The sequence below is a fragment of the Trachinotus anak genome, unplaced genomic scaffold (genome assembly GCF_046630095.1).
Source record: "Trachinotus anak isolate AG129_WGS33_773 ecotype Australia unplaced genomic scaffold, CSIRO_AGI_Tana_v1 ptg000031l, whole genome shotgun sequence".
Classification (NCBI taxonomy): Eukaryota; Metazoa; Chordata; class Actinopteri; order Carangiformes; family Carangidae; genus Trachinotus; species Trachinotus anak.
In genome coordinates, this window is record NW_027273882.1 from 8,118,751 (window position 1) to 8,141,827 (window position 23,077).

Below are 23,077 nucleotides of genomic sequence, written 5' to 3' on the forward strand. Positions count from 1 at the left end.
CGTGGCGAGCTGCGTGCTCTGAATTTTTACCTGGTCGATCATTAACCCTGAGAGCTGATGCTGCATCGACGGAGCTCATTCACAGTCTGGTTCCTGCAGCACTTCACCTTGAGGAACGGACTGTGTGGGTGTGAATGTGTGTGTGTCGGCAGTTTGTGCAAGATAACAGGCTGTTAATGGGCTTTCAAGTCAGAACAGTTAAATAAAGACACGTTAAAAGGTGGACGTTTTCCACTGACGCTGAAAGTGACTCCAATAGGGGAATTAACAAACAGCTGTGACAGGTTTGATATTGAGTCATTCACATGAGACCTCATCTTTAAACAGACATCAGCTCATCAAGTTTCATTCATTCACAAGATCTTTCAACCATCTGAGTGACCTGATTCATTTTAAAGAGTAATCAGAATCAGAATCAGTTTTATTGCCAAGTATGTTTCCACATACAAGGAATTTGTTCTGGTGATTGGTGCAGTTGGAGGATCTTGGAGGTTCTTGTAAACAACAGGTTTACACAGTTTTAGTTTCTGCCTGTATGTGGGAATCAGGTGGACCATGACATGGTCAGAGTGGCCCAGTGCAGCCCGGGGGACGGCGTGATAAGCACCACTGATTGTGGGGTAACAGTGGTCCAGAGTGTTCCCCTCTCTGGTCGGGCAATTAACAAACTGTCTGTATTTGGGCAGTTCGTGGCTGAGGTCACCTTTGTTAAAGTCACCAAGGACAATAACTACGGAGTCCAGGTTGGTCCGCTCCACACACAGTATCTGCTGTGGCCTGTGGTGTAAACACCGACCGGGATGAATGAGGTGAACTCACGGGGGGAGTAGAAGGGCCTGCAGTTTATGATGAAAGTCTCCAGGTAAAATATGGGACCTTTTTAAGGGGGATGTGTAGTTGTGCATTAAGGGATTACAGTGTAGTACAACAAGACCTGTGATTGGTCAGTCTGGGCTGATGTCAGAGCAGCAACAACATGAAGAAAGTTTTAAAAGCCTCAGTAATCAGCTGGTTTTCAGTAAGGACTCGTCTCCTGTGTAAACTCTGCTCTCTGTGATCACTGCTCTGCATCACGGTGAATTAATCAACACAAACACAGCAGCTTCATGGTGAACGAGCAGGCTGCTCCTCAGTAATGACACAAGGCAGAACGTCCCACTGGCACCGAGTCAGAGTCCTGATGTTCTGTTCGAATTCACTTCAATTGTTGCATGTGAAGTTCTTTAAAACGGCCTCAGAGTATTAACTGCCCCAGATGAAGTGGCAGCTGGGATGTGTTGTTGTCTGTCGGATCAGGTTGTTCACACCTGATTCTCACCTTAGCTTGATAATCTCAACCAGCTTGTGTTTTTTTTTTTTTTGACTGGGGAATTGAAATAAAAATGCAAAGACTTATAATGTTGAATTTGCAGTGTTCACTGTTATGTTATTGGGGGAAAGTGCTTCATGTCATGTTAAATGCCCAAGAACACCACAGAGTTTCCGACTTCCTTTTCACTTTCCTGTTTAAAATCTCAACAACTCTGTTATCAGCAGGCGATAAAGCAGAATCACTGCCTCTGTCTTTAAAGTGAAACGTACAGAAAAGTTCAAACCAGGAGATGAACTGGTTTGAAACATGTGAGAGAACAGATGTTAACTCGTTTCCACCGTGTGTCCCGAACAGGGCAGGACATCCTCCACAGATACCTGAGTAACGAGGGGATCAGCACCATCACGGAGGAGGAGCCGTGCTACCCTCTGCCGTACCGCGGGCACCCGTCCGTCCGCGGCGTCGACCACATCAGAGGCAGCCAGTGCTTCATCAACGCCGACCTGCACAACAGCGCCACCATCCCTTACCAGGAAGCAGCGTCCAAAAAGTCTGCTCCCTCCACCTCTGCTGCCGTTTCTCCTCCTGCTGTAACCAAACAGTCGACGTCGCTGCTCGGCGGCTGGCTGGCTCGTCTGCGGCTGCTCAGCCACTGACCGAGGTCGAGTGCTCCCAGCCTGTGTCTCCCACAAAAAAGTTTTTCAGCGTAAGTGATGTCATTTGTGATGGTTGATGAAGGCCGTCAGCAGCTGTGGTTCAGCTCAACAGAGACCTTCAGAAGTGAAACAAGCTCAGGTCTGAATCAGACGTCTTCTGGTGGAGGACGTTTAAAAGTCAGCACCAGAGACAGAAGGAAACACAAAGAACTGCAGCATCACATCTACACTGAGCAGTGCAGATGTGATGCCCCAGCTCAATGTGACCTGAGGGGCCGGACACTGTGACATCACTGCTGGGCGTGGCCAGAGGCAGAACAGGCCTGACAACCTGGTGGCTTCACATTTGAATTTGTTTAAACATCTGCAACGTTAATGACATTCCCATCAGAGCCTCACAGTGTCTACACACAGCCTCACAGAGCAGCTGTGACTGGGATGCAGCTCAGGACAGGACAGAGGGTCTGAGTGTTTGTAGCAGTTCTCTGCATCAGCAGAAAACATGAAAACATGGACGTAACAACTGAAAGCCTGAAGCTGCCATCTGTGTCAGCTGCTGGAGCCGGGAAATCCAGGTTCAGATCATCAGGACAAATGATCTGGGTCGTGCCTTAAAGACTCGAATTCAGCTGCTGAAACCAACTTGTATTGACTTTGAAATTCTGGAGAGATTTCTGACATTTTTCTTTTGAATACAGGTCATAAAGTTTTTAGACAATTCAGCTACAGTTATGTCTTTGACATGTGCATCAAAGAAATATGGAAATATTTGTGCCAGTTCTGACTTTGATGTTGGTTCCGCTGAGTTTCCACACAGGACGTCAAGCTATAGTTTATAGTACTGATAGTTTATTGTAGTGTACCCAAATCTGCTGAAAATGAAGCTGGTTTTGGTTTTCAACAGGTTTTGGTTTCATTTTATTGCTCAAATTATATGACAAGAATCAATAAGCATAACTAAAAACTTAAAAATGTAAATAGTAAAATGTCATGGAATTAAAACCTTGATGGAGGAAGTCAGATTCAAAGAGCAAAAAATCAAACGTGTATTTGTGGTTTAAAAATGGTGAAGCATTTTAAACATCACTGCTGCTTTTCCTCTAATCTCAGGAGCCATCGGTGCCTCTTCGGTCCAGACTTTCCGTTTGTCCGGACAAAACAATCTGTAAATATGTCGCAGCTTTTATAGACTTTTTATTTTATTACTGCCGACTGAACTTCAGTCCTATATCTGAGAATAATGTGCTTTTCAGAGGATATGAAATTATGAACAGGTTTAAAAAAGAGTGTGTGTGTGTGTGTATGTGTGTGTGTATATATATATATATGTATATATATGTATATATATATATATGTATATGTATATATATATATATATATATATATATATATATATATATATATATATATATATATATATATATATATATATATGTATATATATATATATATATATATATATATATATATATATATATATATATATATATATATAATATAAGCTCTACACTGTTAGTAAAATGTTAGTAAAATACTGCAGAAGCTTCACACGGATCTGTTACAGCAGCAATCATGTAAACGTGTTTTTATGGGAAATAAGTAATTACACTTAAAGGCAACATGGAAAATAACAATAATTAAATGTTTATGATTAACAGACTTTTTAAGGAAAAAGTATTAAGGTTATTAGAAGTGAAAACAAAAGCATTTGTTAAAAGACGGCAAAGAGGAAATGTTCCCAAACTTTGTGTAAATTTCAGTTTGAGATGAAGTGAAGTGACCTGACGTCCTTTGAGAATAAATCTCTTGAGTTCATTCAGAAAACTGTTGCTGTTGTCGTCTGCAGATTCTCTGATGCTGGTCTGTTGGAAGCTGCTTCAGATGTCAGGTAAAACTAACTGATCTCAAGGGGTTCAGGTGTGTACTGCACAAACACCAGCGGTTCATCTAAAGAGACTGAAGAACTCCTGTGTTTGAGGTTTCTGTCATGAACCCTCTGACGGAGTTCCTCAGGGATCCCTGATGTTTTCTGAGCAGATGTTTTCCTTAAGTTTCCTCAAATACCTTTTATTGTTGTAAAGTGTTTCTGGTTCATGTTCGGTGCCTTGATTCTAACAAAACATGACGCAAGACTTCTGAAGCTTGGACAGAAGGAGAAACTGCAGATATCACAGGGGCAGCCTTGTGTTTTTGTTGCTGGATATGAAAAGTTGAGCTCATATTTTTAGTTTCTGATCACAACATCTATTTAAAGTGAGACTATGTAACTTTATAAAGATGAAATCCATCAGTGGTGAAGAAAGTGACAACATCAGAGTATAAATACTGTTACAAGTAGAGGCCATGCATTCAAATTGTTACTGAAGTAAAAGTACAAAACTATTACCATGAAATACACTTAATGTACTAAAAGAAGTACTCATTATGCAAAATGGCCTGTTTCAGAATATGTATTTTTTTATTGGCAAAGTTGGGGCTAATTTTTGAAACTTGATGGACTGCTCAGTAACTTTTCTCGCTTCATCTATAATAATACATAATTTATGTGCACATTATACTTTCTTATTAAACTAAATCTGCAAAGTAACCAATAAATACATTTATCAGATAAATGTAGTGGAGATAAAAGTACAGTCAACATTTGCAGAAGTAGAAAAGTGAACTTTAGTACTTGAGTAAAAGTAGTTAGTTACTTTCCACCACTGCGTAATTCAATCTCTCCGGGTTGGTTGAAGCCTCCTGGCTCCGCCCCGCAGCTTGTGGCGGCTCAGGTGAACAGACTTTACAGACACATTATTGAGTCAGTTACTGATTTTATTTATGATCTCATTCCCTTTGCTCTCAGTCAGATCACCTGCGACTGACTGAAGAGAATCATGGGAAATGAAGTGAAGTCCAGTGTGCTATCATCCTGTAATTCCCACTTGTGGCCACATCGGCCGCTGTTCAGCTAAAGTTCCATACTCTCACTTCGAGGCGACTTGTTTATTGTTCAGGGACATTAATGAGCTGTGCTGTCCTGCTAAGTATTTTCTAAGAGTCACTGGTTTCATTCCTGGAGTTTAAATCTGATTTATTGCAGAGTGTGATGCCTCTGTGATGCTTTGTAACTTGTCAAAAATATAAAAATAAAGTGCAATTTGTTTAACTTCCATTTTCCAGTCAGTGCAGTCATTCTGATAAGAAATGTGGACTTAAGATGAGCTAACACTGTGTTCTTGTTGTATTGTCATATGCATTAAAACTTTTTTAATTCAGGCCAAGTTTGTAACATTTGGTACAAAAACGGATTTATTTTTTTTAGGCTCTGCTGTAACTTATAATGATGGAGTACACGCTATAAATCCATACAGTTTCATTTTCTCTGTGAAATCCATATTAATGAAACTCTCCTCAACTATGTTTAAATTACTTCATCTAACAGTTTAATGACAACTGAGCAAACCCCACCTGCTGATGAAGACTGATGCGGTGGAAAGCACTGGAACAAGTAAGTGGACCTTGAGTTGCTGTTTGTTTGGTCAGTTGAATTTATTTGGGCATAAAGCACAAGGAGGTTCGATGTGAAATAAATCAACAGGATTCAAAGAGTCAGTAACTACATGATAAACATGAGGAGTCCATTATTAAGGTTTAATATAAACACAGTAACATCCAAACTAATCAGACTCAATATGGTTTTTACTGCTGAACTAGAATTTGAGAGAAGACACAATTAAAACACAGATGATTAAATAATGAGTCATGATGATTTTAAAGTAGCTGCTGAGGAGCCAAGTTCATGTCTCACAGCTACAGTGGTGATTTAAGGCTCCACCGAGTGGAGAAGGTTGGTACCACACTGAGTGGAAAAAATCAACACCATTCAGAAAGTATTCAGACCCCTCCCCCTTTCACACACTTTAGTGTCTTATAGATTTGTTTTTAAAATGGATCAAAGTGCTATTTTTGTCCATCGCTCGTCACTTTGTCATTATATGACATGAAATGACAAAGTGAAAACATGTTTTTAAAAATGTTTGAAGCTTCAATAAAAAATCAACCACTGAAATCTCTCATTTACAGAAGTCTTCAGACCCTTTGCTGTGGCTCTCGACTGTGATCATGTACTTCCTGTTTGCTTTAATTATCCTTCCGATGTGTCAAGAGTTTGATGGGGGAGGGGGGGGGGGACAACCAGAGTCCAGACTGAAACCTTTAAACCCTGAACTCAATGGATCAGTAGAGCCTGATGTACCTGAGCCAGCAGCCGGACCCACACACAGCAACACTGTTCACTGCTTTAACAGACAGCTGTGTGTTTGTGTGTCTGTAGATTGTCAGACAAACATCCACAGGCTCCTCTGTGACAGCACGACTCTGCATCAGTGACAAAAACAATAAACTTCTTCCACATGATTAAATGTCCAAATGACCACAGCTGCAGAAATGTTTTACTTTCTTGAAAACGAAGGGGAAGTTTCAGAGAAACAGACGAGAGCAGAAGGATCATGAAGAACATGTGAAACAGGAAGGATGCCGCGCAGTCGATGTGGCGTCTGTGCACACATGTGTGTGTGATTCTGACTTTGTGGTCTGTCTCTGGCAGGTTGTATGATTTCTCACAGACACAGTGAAGTTCCTCCTCCGCTGAGCGTCAGTCTGCTGAGAGCACGCTGAGCTGCTGGACGCCCAGGCTGCAGGTAGGACCTCGCTCGGGTTTCTCTACGGGTTGATTCTGACAGCAGGAATCCAACATCACTTTCACGTAGTTTGTGCTGAAGAAACGTTTCCTGTCAGAACTGCAGATCCAGAGCAACAGGATCTGGGATTTTATATTCTGTGTTTGGTTGCACGTTGAGATCTAAGGTGTTTTTTTGTAATTTGCATGATGATGTATTAAAATAAGACTGGACTCAATTACAGTTACTCAACATTGTTGATGAGCGTTTACAGTTGTTTTTTCCATATACAACACTCAGTATGCAGGGAACAGAACTGTGAGCTGTGGTTCGCACAATAACAAACACAAAAGACCAAACAACAGTGCTGTCACGTTGCTCCTCGTTTCACTGAGAAAAGTCGATCAGATGGGAGCAGATGGAGTTTGCTCAGTTGTGAATTTCCAGATGTTCAAACTTCCATTTTATCATGTTTTTAAGTTTTCTGTCTGTGTGCACATCTGTCACTGTGATCTCTCAGAATGCTTAAGAATAACTCAAGAATTCATAGACTCATAATAAAATTACAGTTTAAACCTTTTATTAAATTCCCTCAAAGTCTTCACTACATATATTGTATGAGTCTGGACATGAAAACTGACGGAGGGAAACAACTGAGAGGTGCTGATTTTAGTTCAAGGTGTTTTCAGGACTCTTCAACCACGAGATCTTAAAGGTCAGATCTGATCGAAAGCTCCAGAACAGCTGCTCAGTGAAGCTTGTGGTCGCTTTCACAGAGACACTGACTTCAGAACAGCGCTGCACAAACTTATTTCTGAGTGAGCTTAAGTATGTCCAACACAGATTTCTACATGAATCCATGGATAAATAAAAGTCATACACACATTTACAAATGCACTTATTATTCAGCCTTCAGTAAATCACTAGTTTAAAGCCGCTAATAGAACGTGGGAAAAGTTTTTGTGAAATTGTCTTAACTTGGAAAACCCCGTTAGGTTTGAAGAGGAAGACAGATGTGGATCTCCATCTGGGCAGGTTATTGGCACAGAGGCGTTACACTAAACATGGAGATGTTTCCTAGAACTGAGGCCAGAGTCTATTTAAAAATGCCAAACCACGAAAACAGAAAACCAAAGGGAGGTAAATCCACTGTTACCACCTCTGTGCAGGGGGAGGAAGGTAGTTCTGAAAACTTTACCTTATGCTGTGGTAACTCCAGTGTTCTCAAACTCTCCACACTAAAAGCTTGTTTTAAGAATACATAAAAAGCAAAGGCAATTAGAAATGTTAAAGCACTAAAATACACATTGTCACACCCATGAATACATTAAAACAAAAAGCCAAAGTATTGATAGTGCAACAAGAAAAAGTGAGTTATTTTCTTTGTATTATTATTATTATTATTGATAATATTATTTATTTGGAGGATAATCACACCTTTCAGGCCTACAGTTACCATGATGCTTTGCAGGCTATAAACAAGACGTAGTTTACAGTTTAGAAAACTGGCACCGTTAAAAGTACATCTACATTTACTTATAAGACAGTGTGCCAGACCAGTACTTCCTGTTTGCAGCGTCCCTGTTAATATACAAACTATCGCTGCATCACTTTGATACAGAAGTACAGTTAAAAACGTGAAGATTTTCAGGCAAGTTCAAGTTCAAAGGTCTTTTTTCTATGACTTCTGAGCAGGTTTATGGATGTTTATTAGCCACAGACACAGAAGAAAATGACGACCACAGGAAGTGCAAGTCACACTGAATCTGGTGTGTGTGTGTGTGTGTGTGTGTCTGTGTGTGTCTGTGTGTGTGTGTGTGTGCATGCAGATATCACTGAGATGTGATGGACCACAATCTTTGGTGTATTTTTTAGCACTGGGGCACTAAAGCACCTGCTCACCTGCCGCACTTGTGACCTTTGACCCAGAGTCGGACCCGGGCTGCTGTCTGCAGCCATGAGTCGGAGGCGTGTTTCGGTCAAAGACCTGGGAGTGGTGGACTGTCAGGGCTGGCTGCACCGCAGGAAGGAGGGACGCAGCTTCCTGGGAAGCAAATGGAAGAAATACTGGTTTGTCCTGAAGAAGAGCTCTCTGTACTGGTACACCGACAAGATGGTGAGGCACAGCGACAGCTCCTGAGTGGAGACACAAAGGCATCGTCATCGTAATTAGGGCCGCATAAACCATTGTTTTAATTATTGGGGAACTGTTTCCATCTCTACCCTCCACCACACATAACAGGAATGTGGCATCAGACTCTTAGTCTTGTTTCATTTAGATGGAAGACAAACACACACCTGACTCTAACAGTCTGGTACTTTGGGGTCATTTATTCCAAAGGAAGAAAATCATAATGCAACAATACACAGTTTTATTTCAGGCACCAACTTTGTGGCATCAGTTTTTCTTTTTGAACATGACAGTGCTCCGGTGCACAAAGGCAGCTCCATGACGGGGCGGCTTCTCCCAGTTTGTTGTGGAAGAAGTAATATCAGGATTATGATGTAATAACTAACTGACTCTGGGTGTCCTGTACAGGCACTAATCATAATAATCATAAAAAATTCTTTATAACTCACTGTGATGTAGATAAAAGCAGATATCAGGATATTTTACATGTTTATTAATGTGAAGTATCTGTCAACGTCTCCTATAGACACACACACTGAGAGGTAACTGTTACCATGGTTTCTCATACGCAGGCTGTGCAGCTGTGTGTTGGATCTGCTCTCACACTGAGAAACAGTTTGTGATGTCAGTGAAACTGGAGTTAAAAACAGCTGCAGCTCAGTGGGAAAGTAGGTCGCCTGTCAGACCCTGCTCCACCTCCAGTCCAGTCTGCAGGGGAACATCGCAGCACATCCTGTGACTGCGCCCCCACCTGAGGCTGCAGATCACACAGGAACCTGAGCTTGATGCTCAGCGAGGTGTGAGTTTCTGCAGAGTCTGAGCTGTCGTGTTGTCTCTCCTCTCTGCAGGCGGAGAAAGCGGAGGGCTTCATCAACGTGTCCGGCTTCACCATCGAACAGGCCACACAGAGCAGGAAGAAACAGTACGACCTGTTTTTTCTCTCTTCTCTGTCTGTGCAGCATTCGCTGATGGTCGAAAGAAAAAAAAGTCAAAAACCACTGAGTCATATTCAGCAGCTTGTGGTCAAACAGCTACGATGCCTCCTGCACACTCTTAGTCTGACGCTGCACCAACATCAGCTGCGTATGAAGACTCAATGCCACCTTAGTTTTTAACGTCTTTAATGAGAATTTCTGAGAACTTGATCTTTTCGCTGTCGGTGGTTGAGCCCGGCTGGATTTCAGCAGCGCCTGATAAAGACTACAGTGTTGAAGTGTTTGCAGGGGACTGGGCTCCAGTCCTCAGAGCCTCAGATATTCTTTGTTCTGACACTGAGCATGAATGAAACATGTGACTGTAGCGGGGCCTCTGGGTGTATTTCAGCCTTTAGAGGAGTAAACTTTAACCTGTGAGTCCAAGTCGGGGACAAGCACCTCCTATAAACTGCGCCCCCCCCCCCAGCAGTAAAGTCGCTGCCCCTCTCATTAGCCTCTGCTGTGTCATGAAGTGCTCTTGTGTTTGTGTTCCAGTGCCATCACAGCCACTCATCCTCTGGTTGTGACCATCGTCATCGCTGCAGAGAGCTTCATAGAGATGAATAAGTGAGTGTTTCAGTGTAATCATCACTATTCAGATTCAGTTCTTTTAGCTGCGACTTGACTCCAGTGATGTTTGGTCCAGACTGAAATATCTCAGCGAACACGGGATACGTTCCCTCAGGACGTTCCCACTGACTTCAGTGATGTTGAGGTTTGTGGTTTTAAGTGAAAGATCTTAACAAGTATCTGATGCTGGTTCCAGCATTTGTTTTCCCCTCAGGATGAATTCTAATAACTTTGACCTTCATGTACAGTTTTAATTTGTCCAGTAAATACACACAACCTGAGGGACTTTGTGTTCACTCCTTATTAGCAGATGTTAGCAGGCTAACATGCAAACTAACCTAACCGTGGTAAAGGTTGTCCCTGCTAAACAGAAACACCAGTGATCTGGTGTCTGGACGGATTCCAGCTCCCGGATGCAGTGGTTCAGACTCACTGGTGTTCATCCTCTGAGGAGCAGGAACATCAGCAAACACAGAGTCAGTGCAGCTGATGGTTGTGCATCAAGAACTCTGTCCACACGTCTTTATTACGCTGAGGAACAATAAGAGGAAGAGGAAGTAAATCTATTTCTGTCCCGTTCAGCTCTTCATCAACTTCTTCGTTTCAGTGGCTGTGATATGAGATGATGCGTCATTGTGTTGACTGTTGTGTTGACTGTTGTGTTGACTGTTGTGTAGCTGCAGCAGTGAAGACTGTGTGTGTGTGTGTGTGTGTGTTTGCAGGTGGATCAGTAAACTGTCAGAAGCTGCTGAGCCTTGTGAGAAGGTCGACACTGAAGGTCAGACACTCACTGAGGAGCCTGGAGGACACAGCTCCGCTTCCTCCTCCTTCCTCCTCCAGCGTCCCTTCTTCTTTCCAGTCTTACCTTCCTTATTTCCATCTTTTCTTCTTTTCTTCCTCCAAACTTTCTTCACATCTTTATTTCCTTTTCACATTGACTTGTTTTTTCCACTCTTTATTCCTTTTTATCCTCTTTTCTTCCATCTTTCCCAGTCTTTCTTCCCACATTTGTCCTTCTTTCCATCCTGTAGCCTCGTCTTTCTTCTCCTCTCTCTCCTCTGCTTCACTTGTTTCTTCCTTCCTTTTTCTTTCCTTCATATTTTCCTGTCTCGTCCTCCTTCACTCATCAATCTTCCTTCAACATTCTTTCTTTTAATCTTCTACCCTTTGTCCTTCCCCTCATCCCTTCTTCCATTTTTACTTCCCATGGTTTTTTCCTCCTACCTTTTTTTTTTTTTTTACTTTTCCTTTCTTCCCCCTTTCCCTTTTTTGAAGATCAAAAGGTCAAAGGTCACAGTCACTTCACAAATATCAATATCTCGGGAACTCTTTCAGGGAATCCCTTCACATTTGGCACAAACGTTCACTCAGACTTGAGGATGAACTGATAAGAATTTGGTGGTCAAAGGTCAAAGGTCAAGGTCACTGTGACCTCACGAAACAAGAATTAATTCGCTAATTATGACACAATTAAACACAAACGTCCAACAGGATAAAACGATGAGGTAATGACAGCTCATATCCAAAAGGTCAAAGGTCAACTTCACTGTGACATCATCATGTTCCTGTAACTTGACTGGTTAACAACACAGAGGTGGTGATTTTACTTTTCCTTACGTGACTCCTTCTTTCCTTGTTTGTTTCCTTCTTTCTCCTCCTCTGCTCTCCCTTCCTCCCTCCACCCCTCGCTGACATTCGTCTTCCTCCGTTCGCGCCACATTTACCCGCCCGCTGGTCTTCGTGTGAGCAGAGTGCTACAGCGAGGGCAGCGAGCAGGACGGTGACGAGTGCGTGTCGACTTGTTCTCAGGACTCTGAACAGGAAACAGCCGATTCTGAAAACGTGAGTCTCAAAGAGTGAAAAGCTGCTGAAGGTGTTTGTTCGAGTCCTCCGGAGTCTGTAACAGCTTCTGTGGTCCTCACAGGGAGACGCTCCTCAGCCTGTCTCTGAGTCCTGCACCTCTCCCGTCCACTCAGAGACGGACAGAGCCGGTGGAGCGGCGTCCTTCCCTCTGATCCACGTGGAAGACGAGGGAGAAGACCAGGAAGTCCAGGGTAAACACCTGGAAACACCTGGAAACACACCTGGTTACCAAAGCTGCTGCTGCTTCCAGTTGCCCACCTGTTCTTTCTGCCTCCAGAGAAGTCGCCCGATGAGATGGAGAGTCTGTACCAGCACCTGAAGGCAGCCAGCTTGTCCCCGATGGGACGGTCCAGTCAGAGGGACTTCCGGGCGTCCTTCATCAGACGATGTAAGGACGATAAGGTCAACGAGAAGCTCCACCTGCTCAGGATCCTCAGGAGCACGTTGAAGGTTCTGACTTTTTAAAAGTGATTTATGTCTGTGTTGACAGAGAACGAGGAGAGAGACAGGAAGTACAGGAGAGAGACAGGAAGTACAGGAGAGAGACAGGAAGTACAGGAGACAGACAGGAAGTACAGGAGAGAGACAGGAAGTACAGGAGAGAGACAGGAAGTACAGGAGACAGACAGGAAGTACAGGAGAGAGACAGGAAGTACAGGAGAGAGACAGGAAGTACAGGAGACAGACAGGAAGTACAGGAGACAGACAGGAAGTACAGGAGAGAGACAGGAAGTACAGGAGAGAGACAGGAAGTACAGGAGAGAGACAGGAAGTACAGGAGAGAGACAGGAAGTACAGGAGACAGACAGGAGGTACAGGAGAGAGACAGGAAGTACAGGAGAGAGACAGGAAGTACAGGAGACAGACAGGAAGTACAGGAGACAGACAGGAAGTACAGGAGAGAGACAGGAAGTACAGGAGAGAGACAGGAAGTACAGGAGAGAGACACGGTGTCGGCCCTAAACACTCAGACATCAGGTCGCTGAACTTTTGTCTTTGACTAAACCAACGAAGAAGAAAAAATATTACAAATAAATCCTGTAATTCACGACCAAGTTCAGCTGCTGCTTCTGAGCAGCAGTGATGGAAAGTAACTAAGTACTTTTACTCAAGATCTATAATAAGTTTAATCAATAATCCTCATTAATAATAATTTAATTTATATTACTTCTACTCCACTACACAGAGGAAAATATTGGCCTTTTCACTGCACCAGAGTGTTACTGGTTACTCTTGGTTTTACATACACAACATAAGACCCATGAAATACTTATTTAATACTGTTTCTAACAAACTTCACTCAGCACACTGATCTAAACCCCAACAACAACGAGCCTCTGTCTTCAAAGGATCTTTTGTTGACGTGTTTGGTGATGATTCTGATTCCAGCGATGCAGCACAGACCTGCAGATATGAGCTGTAAACAAGAGTGAAACAGGTGAATGGATGCAGCGTGAGCCTGTGGTCTCAGCAGGGTCAGTCCACGCTGACTGAGCGCAGGAGAATCAGCTGCTGTGAAAACAGACCTGCTACTTTTGCTTCATACTGACTGTACTTAGAGTCTAAAAGTAAACACGCAGCTTCCTCCCTCTGTTAAACCACAAAAGTTGCACGAAGCGAAAGTAAAACCTCCCTTTGGTGGGTTTGATCACTGTGGATGTGAACCGTAAGTGAACTTTGACCTCTCTCCCCAAGCCTCCACATGATTGAAGCCCCTCTCTGTTCCCTCAGGCCAAAGAGTCGGAGCTGGCGGCGGTGGAGCAGGTGAGTGACCCGGCTCTGACGGCGGCCAGGTACAGGCAGTGGAGGCTGTCCAACCCCTGCCTGCTGCAGCAGGTCAGAGACAGGAAGCACAGCTGCTGAGGAAGAGGCTCAGGACCGACCACACCGAGGACACTTGAGATAAACTGTTTCATCTGTTCGCACTGAACGAGCTGAAGCCTCCGGGCACCAAGTGGAGCTGAGACCGAGAACGCGTCCACATCACCGGCTCTGAGCTGCTTCCGGACACACCGCGGCACCGGCACCGCTGCGCTCTGACCCCATTGCATCCAATGGCTTGCTGCGCGGCATGACGCTTTGCCGCTGCGCCGCGAACGCCGCCCTGCGCGCTGTGACGAACACCTGCGCAGCCAATAGAAACGAAACATCCAGACACGTGGGAGGAAAACGGGAAGTAGAGCTGAAACCGGTTCCTATGGAAACGGGCCTAAATTCTCTCTGTACCCGGGGACACACACAGCCTCTCCCTGTTAGCGAAGCCAATGCTAATGCTAATGCTAATGACAATGCTAATGCTAATGCTAATGCTAACGCTCGTTTCTTAGCACCGGAAAGACACGTGCGCTGCTGTGAACGGTAATCAATGAACACAGCACGAGCTTCCCGCTTCGTAGTGACGTGTCCTGCAGGAGGTTTGTTAAACCCCGCCCATTTCCGGTCAGTGCGACGAACCTGACGGCGCCGCTGCGCAGACCGCGTCATGTCTGCGTCATACAAGAGCCTGAAAGGGTTAAACCATGGATGAATTATAGACCTGACAATACATACTAATACTTACAATACATACTAATACTTACAATACATACAACAATACATACTAATACTTACAATACATACTAATACTTACAATACATACAACAATACATACTAATACTTACAATACATACTAATACTTACAATACATACAACAATACATACTAATACTTACAATACATACTAATACTTACAATACATACAACAATACATACTAATACTTACAATACATACGAATACTTACAATACATACAACAATACATACTAATACTTACAATACATACGAATACTTACAATACATACAACAATACATACTAATACTTACAATACATACGAATACTTACAATACATACGAATACTTAAAATACATACTAATACTTAGAATACATACAACAATACATACTAATACTTAGAATACATACGAATACTTACAATACATACGAATACTTACAATACATACAACAATACATACTAATACTTAGAATACATACTAATACTTAGAATACATACGAATACTTACAATACATACAAATACAACAATACATACTAATACTTACAATACATACGAATACTTACAATACATACGAATACTTACAATACATACAACAATACATACTAATACTTAGAATACATACTAATACTTAGAATACATACGAATACTTACAATACATACAAATACAACAATACATACTAATACTTACAATACATACGAATACTTACAATACATACGAATACTTACAATACATACAACAATACATACTAATACTTAGAATACATACTAATACTTAGAATACATACGAATACTTACAATACATACAAATACAACAATACATACTAATACTTAGAATACATACGAATACTTACAATACATACTAATACTTACAATACATACAACAATACATACTAATACTTAGAATACATACGAATACTTACAATACATACAAATACTTAGAATACATACTAATACAACAATACATACTAATACTTACAATACATACTAATACTTAGAATACATACATATAGTAATACTTATGTTCTTATAATACATCCATGGTTAAACCTCCGGTCTGTGGCCTCAGTCCCTCCATGATAAAAAACACAAACACACAATCTGCTTCTTTCAGTTGACCTTTAAAGTTTGACCTGAACTGATCTGGACTCAGTTTCCTGCAACAGACACAAGGTGAAGAACTGGACTGAGTTTGTTACGACTCAGTCAAATAAAGTCCAGCTCTAACCTCTGATCTGATCCATGGAGGCCACAGAACCTCAGCTCTGTCTGTCTGTGTGTGTGTACTTGTTACATAGTAAGGACCAAAAAAAGCATTTTACTAACAGAGTGAGGACATTTTGGCCGGTCCTCACTTTTTGAGACACCTTCAAATCACATGCTGAGGGTTAAGACTTGGTTTCAGAGTTATGGTTAGAATTAGGTTTAGGTTAAGGTCAGGGTCAGGGTTAGGGTTAGGCTCTCAGGTGTGATGGTTAAGGTTAGGGTAAGGGGCTAGGGAATGCATTATGTCAAAGAGTGTCCCCACAAAGATAGAAGTACAAGTATGTGTGTGTGTGTGTGTGTGTCAGAGCTCCACACTACAACCTCAGACCAGTGAGTTTCAGATTTAGACTCAGATTTAAAACCAAGAAGAAATGTTTGGATGTTGCTGGGCGAACCTTGAAGGAGGGAAGGTCTGTTGATGCTGTATAGTGTCTGAACTGTGCATGGCATCAACACTGCCAGGGTTGATGGTTCTATTCCCTCATCTGCCTGTGGAGCAGCAGGGAGCTGTGGTCCAACACTCCTCCACAGCAGGAGCAAACTTAGCAGGGGGACATGTGGACACGTGTTTGCTTCTCTGCTCATGGTTTCATCTCATTTCACTGAACCTCATGTGTTTGTTAAATCAAATTGATGTTATTCCTTTGGATTTTGTCTTGTTTCTGCAGTAAACACTGATACAACTGAAATGGCTTGTTCGCTCTTTGTGTCACTTCTCAACTTTATCAACAGTCACAATGTTAGACTTGAATATCTGAACGTTACAAAGACAAATACTCCTCAGCTTTAGATAAAAAGCAAACGCATCAGGATCATTTTCTCTACAAGAACGAGACAAACGTCGAACAGAGACAGTAAACAAATTTATTTTGTCATCTGCATTTACAGCTGGAATTCTGGGAATTCAAACACGACGTCTTTGCCTGTGAGCTTCTTGTAGACACCAGAGAAGGTCTCCACCTGAAAGAGACAGGAAACACGTTACCTTCAGTGTGACCTGGATGTGACAAACACTGATGTTCAGTCTGTGTGATGCCAAATTAAAAACTACTGAAATTACTGACTCTTTGATCGTTAGAAATCATCAACTGAAGCTGATTTATAATTTGGAAACAACCCAACACATTTTCACATTTGGGAACCAGGACAGTAAATGTCCTGTTTTCTTCTTCTGCTGATGAACTGATTCAGACCACACATGTATCTGAACGTCCTCAGAATCAGCTGAAGTCAAACCTCAGCTACAGTCAAACAATGTGCACTGCATGGTTTAGCTCCCCAGTAACGGCCCCAAAAGGACTCTGGGAAGATGTAGGAATATGCAGGACGCCCGTCCTCACCGGCCGGCAGCCGGGAACAGAGCTGAGTCTCCGACGTTGTGGAACGGGACTGTACGTCTCAGCTCAGGGCTACGCTCCCATACGCCACCAGGACAGAGCCAGGAGAGCAGCTCGCTGGGTGTCCACGTCGGGTCAAACCGTACCAGCCAATCACTGCACAGACTGCTTCATGATAGGCTGACATCACACTTACTTTGTGTTCGACGTTGTTCTGCTGAGCCTTGTCCAGGTGGACCTTGATGAGTCTGCTGCTGTCCAGTTTGACTCTGATCCTCTTACCCACGATCTCACTGGGGAACACCAGGTCCTCCAAGATGGCGTCGTGGACCGCGGTCAGGGTACGGCTGGAGGGCGAAGCAAAGAAGAAGACACATTAATCCTGAACAGCAGCCACCGGCCTCTCAGGTGACATGAAGCAGTGACTCCATCAATATAAAAATTGATCTGCAAATGTTTTGACAGAAGAGTGACAATTTATTTCTTCTTTTCATACAATTCAAAGTAAATTCAATTAAGGCTGCAACTAATGATTTTCATGATCAATTAGTTTGTTGATTATTTATCAGTCAAACCCTCATCACAGTTTCCCAGAGCTGAAAGCGACATCTGAGCTTAATTCACCCGACAGTGCAGAGGTTTCATTTTTTACAGCTACAGATCAGGAAAAGCAGCAAACTCACATTTGAGAAGCTGAACCAGAGAAAAATGAACTTACATGTTTCAAAATGATCCATTATTAATTATCAAAAACAGATTCATTTTCTATCAGTCAACTAATCGATCAATTGACTTATTGTTTCAGTTGTAAATGAGATGAGTTTTACAGTCAAACAGAGCAGCATGAAGGCTGTAGAAACAGTGACAGGTATTGATCTGCTATCAGACATCAATCTAATCATTAGAAACTCATCTGTAGTTGCAGTTCTAATTATAGTAAAATGACTCGACCTGCATTTGGTGATATTCACTTTACTGTTTATGTCATGTGACAAATTTGTGCCTGAGTCAGCAGCTAAATACACGATCTTACATTGATTGATGCCAGGGATGATAATAATAATTATCTAAATATAAAAACATTCAGTTCACATCGTGTTTAGTTTCCGAGTCCTGTTAACTTGTCTATTAACAGACTGTGCACTGCATGGTTTAGCTCCCCAGTAACGGCCCCAAAAGGACTCTGGGAAGATGTAGGAATATGCAGGACGCCCGTCCTCACCGGCCGGCAGCCGGGAACAGAGCTTAGTCTCCGACGTTGTGGAACGGGACTGTACGTCTCAGCTCAGGGCTACGCTCCCATACGCCACCAGGACAGAGCCAGGAGAGCAGCTCGCTGGGTGTCCACGTCGGACAGAGACCCGGTTTAGAATTTTACACGACATCACCACAACTGTCTGATGATCAGCTTTGGGACCAGGACAGAAACTATTTTAATATGGAAAAAAAAAACTTTTCCAAAAGTAAAACGCTGAGTTTGCATCACAAACCCACGATAACAGACTTCAACAGTTTAATGATTTTCAGACGTTTCTAAAAACATTAGAAACGATTTTGTGTTTTACTGAGGAAATCAAATCAATTTCTGACTAAATATGAATGAAATACTTTAAGGATGAAGAGCTAAAAATCACTTTCAGTAATTTTTCAAAAAACTAAATTCATGTTTTCTGGTTTCTGCTTCGGAATGTGAGGATCTGCTGCTTCTCTTCCTCTGGTCATGAACTGAATCTCAGTTTCCTAGAGCTCAAGTCCATTTCAAAGTCTAGTAGATTTTCTTACATCAAACATCTTTATTTAAACAAGTTATTGTTGGAGCAGCTGTTTAACACCCAGACCTTCAGTTTACCACCAGAATAAAAGCAGATGTTACCATGAGAGAAGCTGGAAACACTGGATCCTTGGTATAAACCAACCATGAACATGAAGAAATCTGAGACTCACCTCCTGGGACGCTTCTGCTTATTCTTTGTGCGGCTTTTCCTGGTGGGTTTGGGCAGAATTCTCCTCTGAAAGTCAACAACATCCTCTGATTAATCTCTGATCAGGATCCACAAACATTTAAACAAGAGACAAACGCCAACCTGGAACTAAAAGTTAAATAAACCGTATGAATCAGATACACCCTGCAGATATTCATGTTTCTCTTGGTTTTACAAAACAGATTCAAACATCAGAAACTTGTTTCTCGCGTTTCAGACACGTCACCACAAACATGGATGGAAGGTTGGAGGTCACGTGGTACAATGAGAATTCAGTTAAAACGACCGTCAGTGAAAATCGGACATTATCTGATTAAACAGCCTCATCAGTCGAACCCTGATGTGGACGTGACAAAAGGATAAATTATTTAACTGACCGCAGAACATTGTTACATCTGGATGTAAAATAGTGTGCACTGCATGGTTTAGCTCCCCAGTAACGGCCCCAAAAGGACTCTGGGAAGATGTAGGAATATGCAGGACGCCCGTCCTCACCGGCCGGCAGCCGGGGACAGAGCTTAGTCTCCGACGTTGTGGAACGGGACTGTACGTCTCAGCTCAGGGCTACGCTCCCATACGCCACCAGGACAGAGCCAGGAGAGCAGCTCGCTGGGTGTCCACGTCGGGCAGAAACAGACCAGACACAAAAAACAGGCCAAGATCATCTGTTTCTTTAAGTATCTGGTTCATGTGGTGTGTTTTTTTAAAAGGAAAAAAACTTCCTCACAGCTCAGCTTTGTGCTTAATCTTCAACATCAGTAGAAAAATCTACTTGCTGCATGTCACTGCTGATTAAGTCCATTAATTTTCCAAAATGAACTTTTCAGAAAGACAAAAACTGTCTTTTAAAACCTGGTGACAACAAATTTGTAGGTTTTTGTAATTTGAGCTCTTGGGGACAAAGGAGAAATCAATTTTTAAAAACTTGAACTGACACATTTGGAAATGAGTTTTTTTTCTGCACATGACAGAAAACCTGCAGGTTCACCAGGTTAAATTTACAAATCAAACACATTTTAATTCCACACAGTATCAAATTTACGATCAAGTATAAAACAAAACCAGCAGGAAAGATGTGACTGAGAATATTGTTGTTACAGATTTTGAAGCACGTCCCAGCTGTTTACAGCAGTAATTCATAATTAATACAGGTCACGTGACCTGGATCTGAAAATAAAGGCATAGATGAACTGATTAAAAATGATTCATTCAGGGAGTTTTAGCTAAAATTGCTCCATGATGAGCTGATGATCTTCCTCACTACTGTAACAGCTGTGACGCCGAAACTTCCTGCAGCCCAAACTTCTGTCACAACAATCCCACTTTGAATCTAAGTGTGTATCGTCCTGACAGCAGGAACATGTCAGGATCATCGCTGCCTGACAGGCAGGAGAAATACTGTTAAATTAAAGTCACTAAATGTTCTACTGATCAATAACTAAAGATATTCCGTGTGAAAAGTGCTGTTTGTTTGTTAATGCTGCAACACCGAGTCAAAAAATATGGAGTCCAGAGTTAAGGACAGAATCCTCATCTCCCACTTAACCATGAGGTGGACATCATCATCATCATCATGCTCACCTGTGCAATGAAGACCACGTGCTTTCCGCTGAACTTCTTCTCCAGCTCCCTGACCAGACGCACCTGAATCTTCTGGAAGGACTTCAGCTGAGGAACGGGAACGAAGATGATGATGGCTTTCCTGTTGCCTCCAACTTCGATTTCCTACAAACAAAACAGAAAAGACTTAGTTTCACAGACAAGAAAATGCCACCTAATGTCCCTGCTCGTAACAAACTCACACCAGGACTGTTTATCTCGTCTCCTCTGCAAGAAACCAACCATCATTCAGGATTCTTACATGTAGAACTGTCTGGTGAACAAGTTAGATGGAGTTCAGGAATGAGAAAACTACTGTTTAAGTGACAGTTTAGCTTTACTTAACTGACCGCAGAACATTGTTACATCTGGATGTAAAATAGTGTGCACTGCATGGTTTAGCTCCCCAGTAACGGCCCCAAAAGGACTCTGGGAAGATGTAGGAATATGCAGGACGCCCGTCCTCACCGGCCGGCAGCCGGGGACAGAGCTTAGTCTCCGACGTTGTGGAACGGGACTGTACGTCTCAGCTCAGGGCTACGCTCCCATACGCCACCAGGACAGAGCCAGGAGAGCAGCTCGCTGGGTGTCCACGTCGGGTTGGACTTTTCATTTCAACATTTTCAGATAAACAACAGCTTCTCTCTTGGCGAGAGCTCCTACCTTTGCTGCAGTGATGTTCAGCTCTCTCAGCTGAGCCTTCAGGTCAGAGTTCATCTCCAGCTCGAGCAGAGCCTGTAGGGAGACACACAATCAGCCTGGAGTGTCTCACAGTTTAGAAGCAACTCACTGAACACACTTACAGAAGCTGCAATAATCAGACTGGTCATGGTATTTGAGATTATTGCTATGGCTCACAGCAAATACAGACTGCGTTAACTGTACTTTAAAGTCAACTGATAATTAGGAATGATTCATTATTGTTGAAAGTACATGTACACACACACTTGACAGAGTTTCCCTCCTGCATTAAACTTTAAACTAATGTCTCATGTGGGCCCAGGTTCCAGTTTCACTCATGTCTAAAATAACCTTTGCTATCCCAGTATACCAGTGAATATTAGGATTTAAATGAGTGAAGTCGTGTTCAAGTAGAAAAACAGTAATACATTGACGGAGCAATACATTCTTCTACATGTTGCCTTAATGCTCTTCTTGTTACTGTGATGCTGACTCTACAGCATCACTTCACATAACGAACAACTCTTAAACACTTACTTTCATCTCTCCATCAAACTTTAAGATACACTTACATGATCTGAAACCTGGTCTTACCTGGGAGATCCCAGACTCGAACTCGTCTGGCTTTTCGCCATTGGGCTTCACTATTTTGGCGCTGGTACTGAACATGGCCTTTGTCTCTGCACAGAGAAATACAGACATGTGGGTCACACACACACACAGCCTGGCATCTCTGGACACACATGACTGTCATGGATCCTGGAGCAGCTCCTCTCAAGCCAGCATGAGCCGCACGGAGCTAAGAGACAAACCAGCTCAATGCTAACTGGGAGCTGCACGCTAAAACTTAAGTATATAATAGTTTGTTTCGGACAGAAATTATAACTTCAGAACCAAAAAAAAAAAAAAAAAACAAGTTCAGAGCCAGAAAATAAAGAAAATAGACTCAAATAGCAAAGAACAGACTTCAAATGAGCTAGAATAAGGGAACGTTAGCAATTATAGCTCAGCCGGCTGTCAATCTTTTGCCCTGCTAGAATTTAACTGAAGATTTAAAAAAGGAAAACAGCAGTAACTGGTTATATTTCCATAAAACGACTCGTAAATAGAGGTGAAAAGGTCCAGTCCACCACCTTCTCCCGGCTGAACACATGCACGGCCTGCTAACTGCTCCCCATCTCAGAACCCATTCACCGGAGCGAGTCTACTACGCTCTATTTTGTGCCATAAACCAGCCATCCGCCGCCGCAGACCACATAATCTAAGGTATCAAAGACTTAACAAGGGTCACGGTGCGTGTATTTTACCGTTTAACTAAATTAAAGGACATTTTGATGCAGAAAAGTCAGGCCACTGGAAAATAGCACGACTAACCTCTGTCAACGACGGCCAAGGAAGAGACCGGATCATCGCGAGAGTTCTATTAATCCAATGCGAGCGAGTCACTGTACTATCGCGAGAGCTCCCGGACTCACGCTTTCAGTGGTAATGCTGCATTCA

At 42.6% G+C, this 23,077-nt stretch overlaps 3 protein-coding genes, 1 long non-coding RNA gene and 4 other non-coding genes across 10 annotated transcripts in view; 2 read left to right on the plus strand and 6 right to left on the minus strand.

Moving 5' to 3' along the window:
- Positions 1-5,122, plus strand: part of cnksr3 (cnksr family member 3) — a 36,247-nt gene extending 31,125 nt beyond the window's left edge. For both annotated transcript variants that reach the window (XM_071467666.1, XM_071467667.1), the window contains one exon: positions 1,667-5,122. In XM_071467666.1, the coding sequence (XP_071323767.1) occupies positions 1,667-1,968 (302 nt within the window). In that variant the 3' untranslated portion in view covers positions 1,969-5,122. The remainder of the gene's footprint in view (positions 1-1,666) is intronic.
- Positions 5,123-5,226: 104 nt separating this feature from the next.
- LOC139612272 (uncharacterized) lies at positions 5,227-12,555 on the minus strand. The gene is made up of 3 exons (XR_011686490.1): positions 12,426-12,555; positions 8,532-8,765; positions 5,227-6,685 (listed from the first exon to the last, which is right to left on the minus strand). It is a non-coding gene; the product is annotated as an uncharacterized lncRNA (long non-coding RNA).
- Positions 8,587-15,090, plus strand: LOC139612267 (interactor protein for cytohesin exchange factors 1-like). The gene is made up of 8 exons (XM_071467672.1): positions 8,587-8,745; positions 9,609-9,682; positions 10,230-10,301; positions 11,027-11,082; positions 12,055-12,146; positions 12,229-12,358; positions 12,445-12,617; positions 13,899-15,090. Exons 1-8 carry the CDS (start codon positions 8,587-8,589, stop codon positions 14,028-14,030), a joined length of 888 nt encoding a protein of 295 aa, XP_071323773.1. The 3' UTR covers positions 14,031-15,090.
- Positions 15,091-16,828: 1,738 nt separating this feature from the next.
- The window catches only part of rps7 (ribosomal protein S7), a 47,828-nt gene continuing 41,579 nt past the window's right edge, over positions 16,829-23,077 (minus strand). The window contains exons 1-7 of one of the 2 annotated variants that reach the window (XM_071467673.1): positions 22,952-23,017; positions 22,172-22,257; positions 21,560-21,631; positions 20,879-21,022; positions 19,260-19,324; positions 17,512-17,662; positions 16,829-16,938 (exon numbers count right to left, since the gene is read on the minus strand). In XM_071467673.1, the coding sequence (XP_071323774.1) occupies positions 16,861-16,938; positions 17,512-17,662; positions 19,260-19,324; positions 20,879-21,022; positions 21,560-21,631; positions 22,172-22,246 (585 nt within the window). In that variant the 5' untranslated portion in view covers positions 22,247-22,257; positions 22,952-23,017 and the 3' untranslated portion in view covers positions 16,829-16,860. Of the gene's footprint in view, positions 16,939-17,511; positions 17,663-19,259; positions 19,325-20,878; positions 21,023-21,559; positions 21,632-22,171; positions 22,258-22,951; positions 23,018-23,077 lie in introns of those variants that run through there. The other variant, XM_071467674.1, reaches the window with a different exon arrangement.
- LOC139612524 (small nucleolar RNA SNORA73 family) lies at positions 17,231-17,449 on the minus strand. Its single transcript, XR_011686575.1, has one exon. It is a non-coding gene; the product is annotated as a small nucleolar RNA SNORA73 family (small nucleolar RNA).
- LOC139612523 (small nucleolar RNA SNORA73 family) lies at positions 18,450-18,668 on the minus strand. The gene has a single exon (XR_011686574.1). It is a non-coding gene; the product is annotated as a small nucleolar RNA SNORA73 family (small nucleolar RNA).
- LOC139612519 (small nucleolar RNA SNORA73 family) lies at positions 19,705-19,923 on the minus strand. Its single transcript, XR_011686571.1, has one exon. It is a non-coding gene; the product is annotated as a small nucleolar RNA SNORA73 family (small nucleolar RNA).
- Positions 21,277-21,495, minus strand: LOC139612521 (small nucleolar RNA SNORA73 family). The gene has a single exon (XR_011686573.1). It is a non-coding gene; the product is annotated as a small nucleolar RNA SNORA73 family (small nucleolar RNA).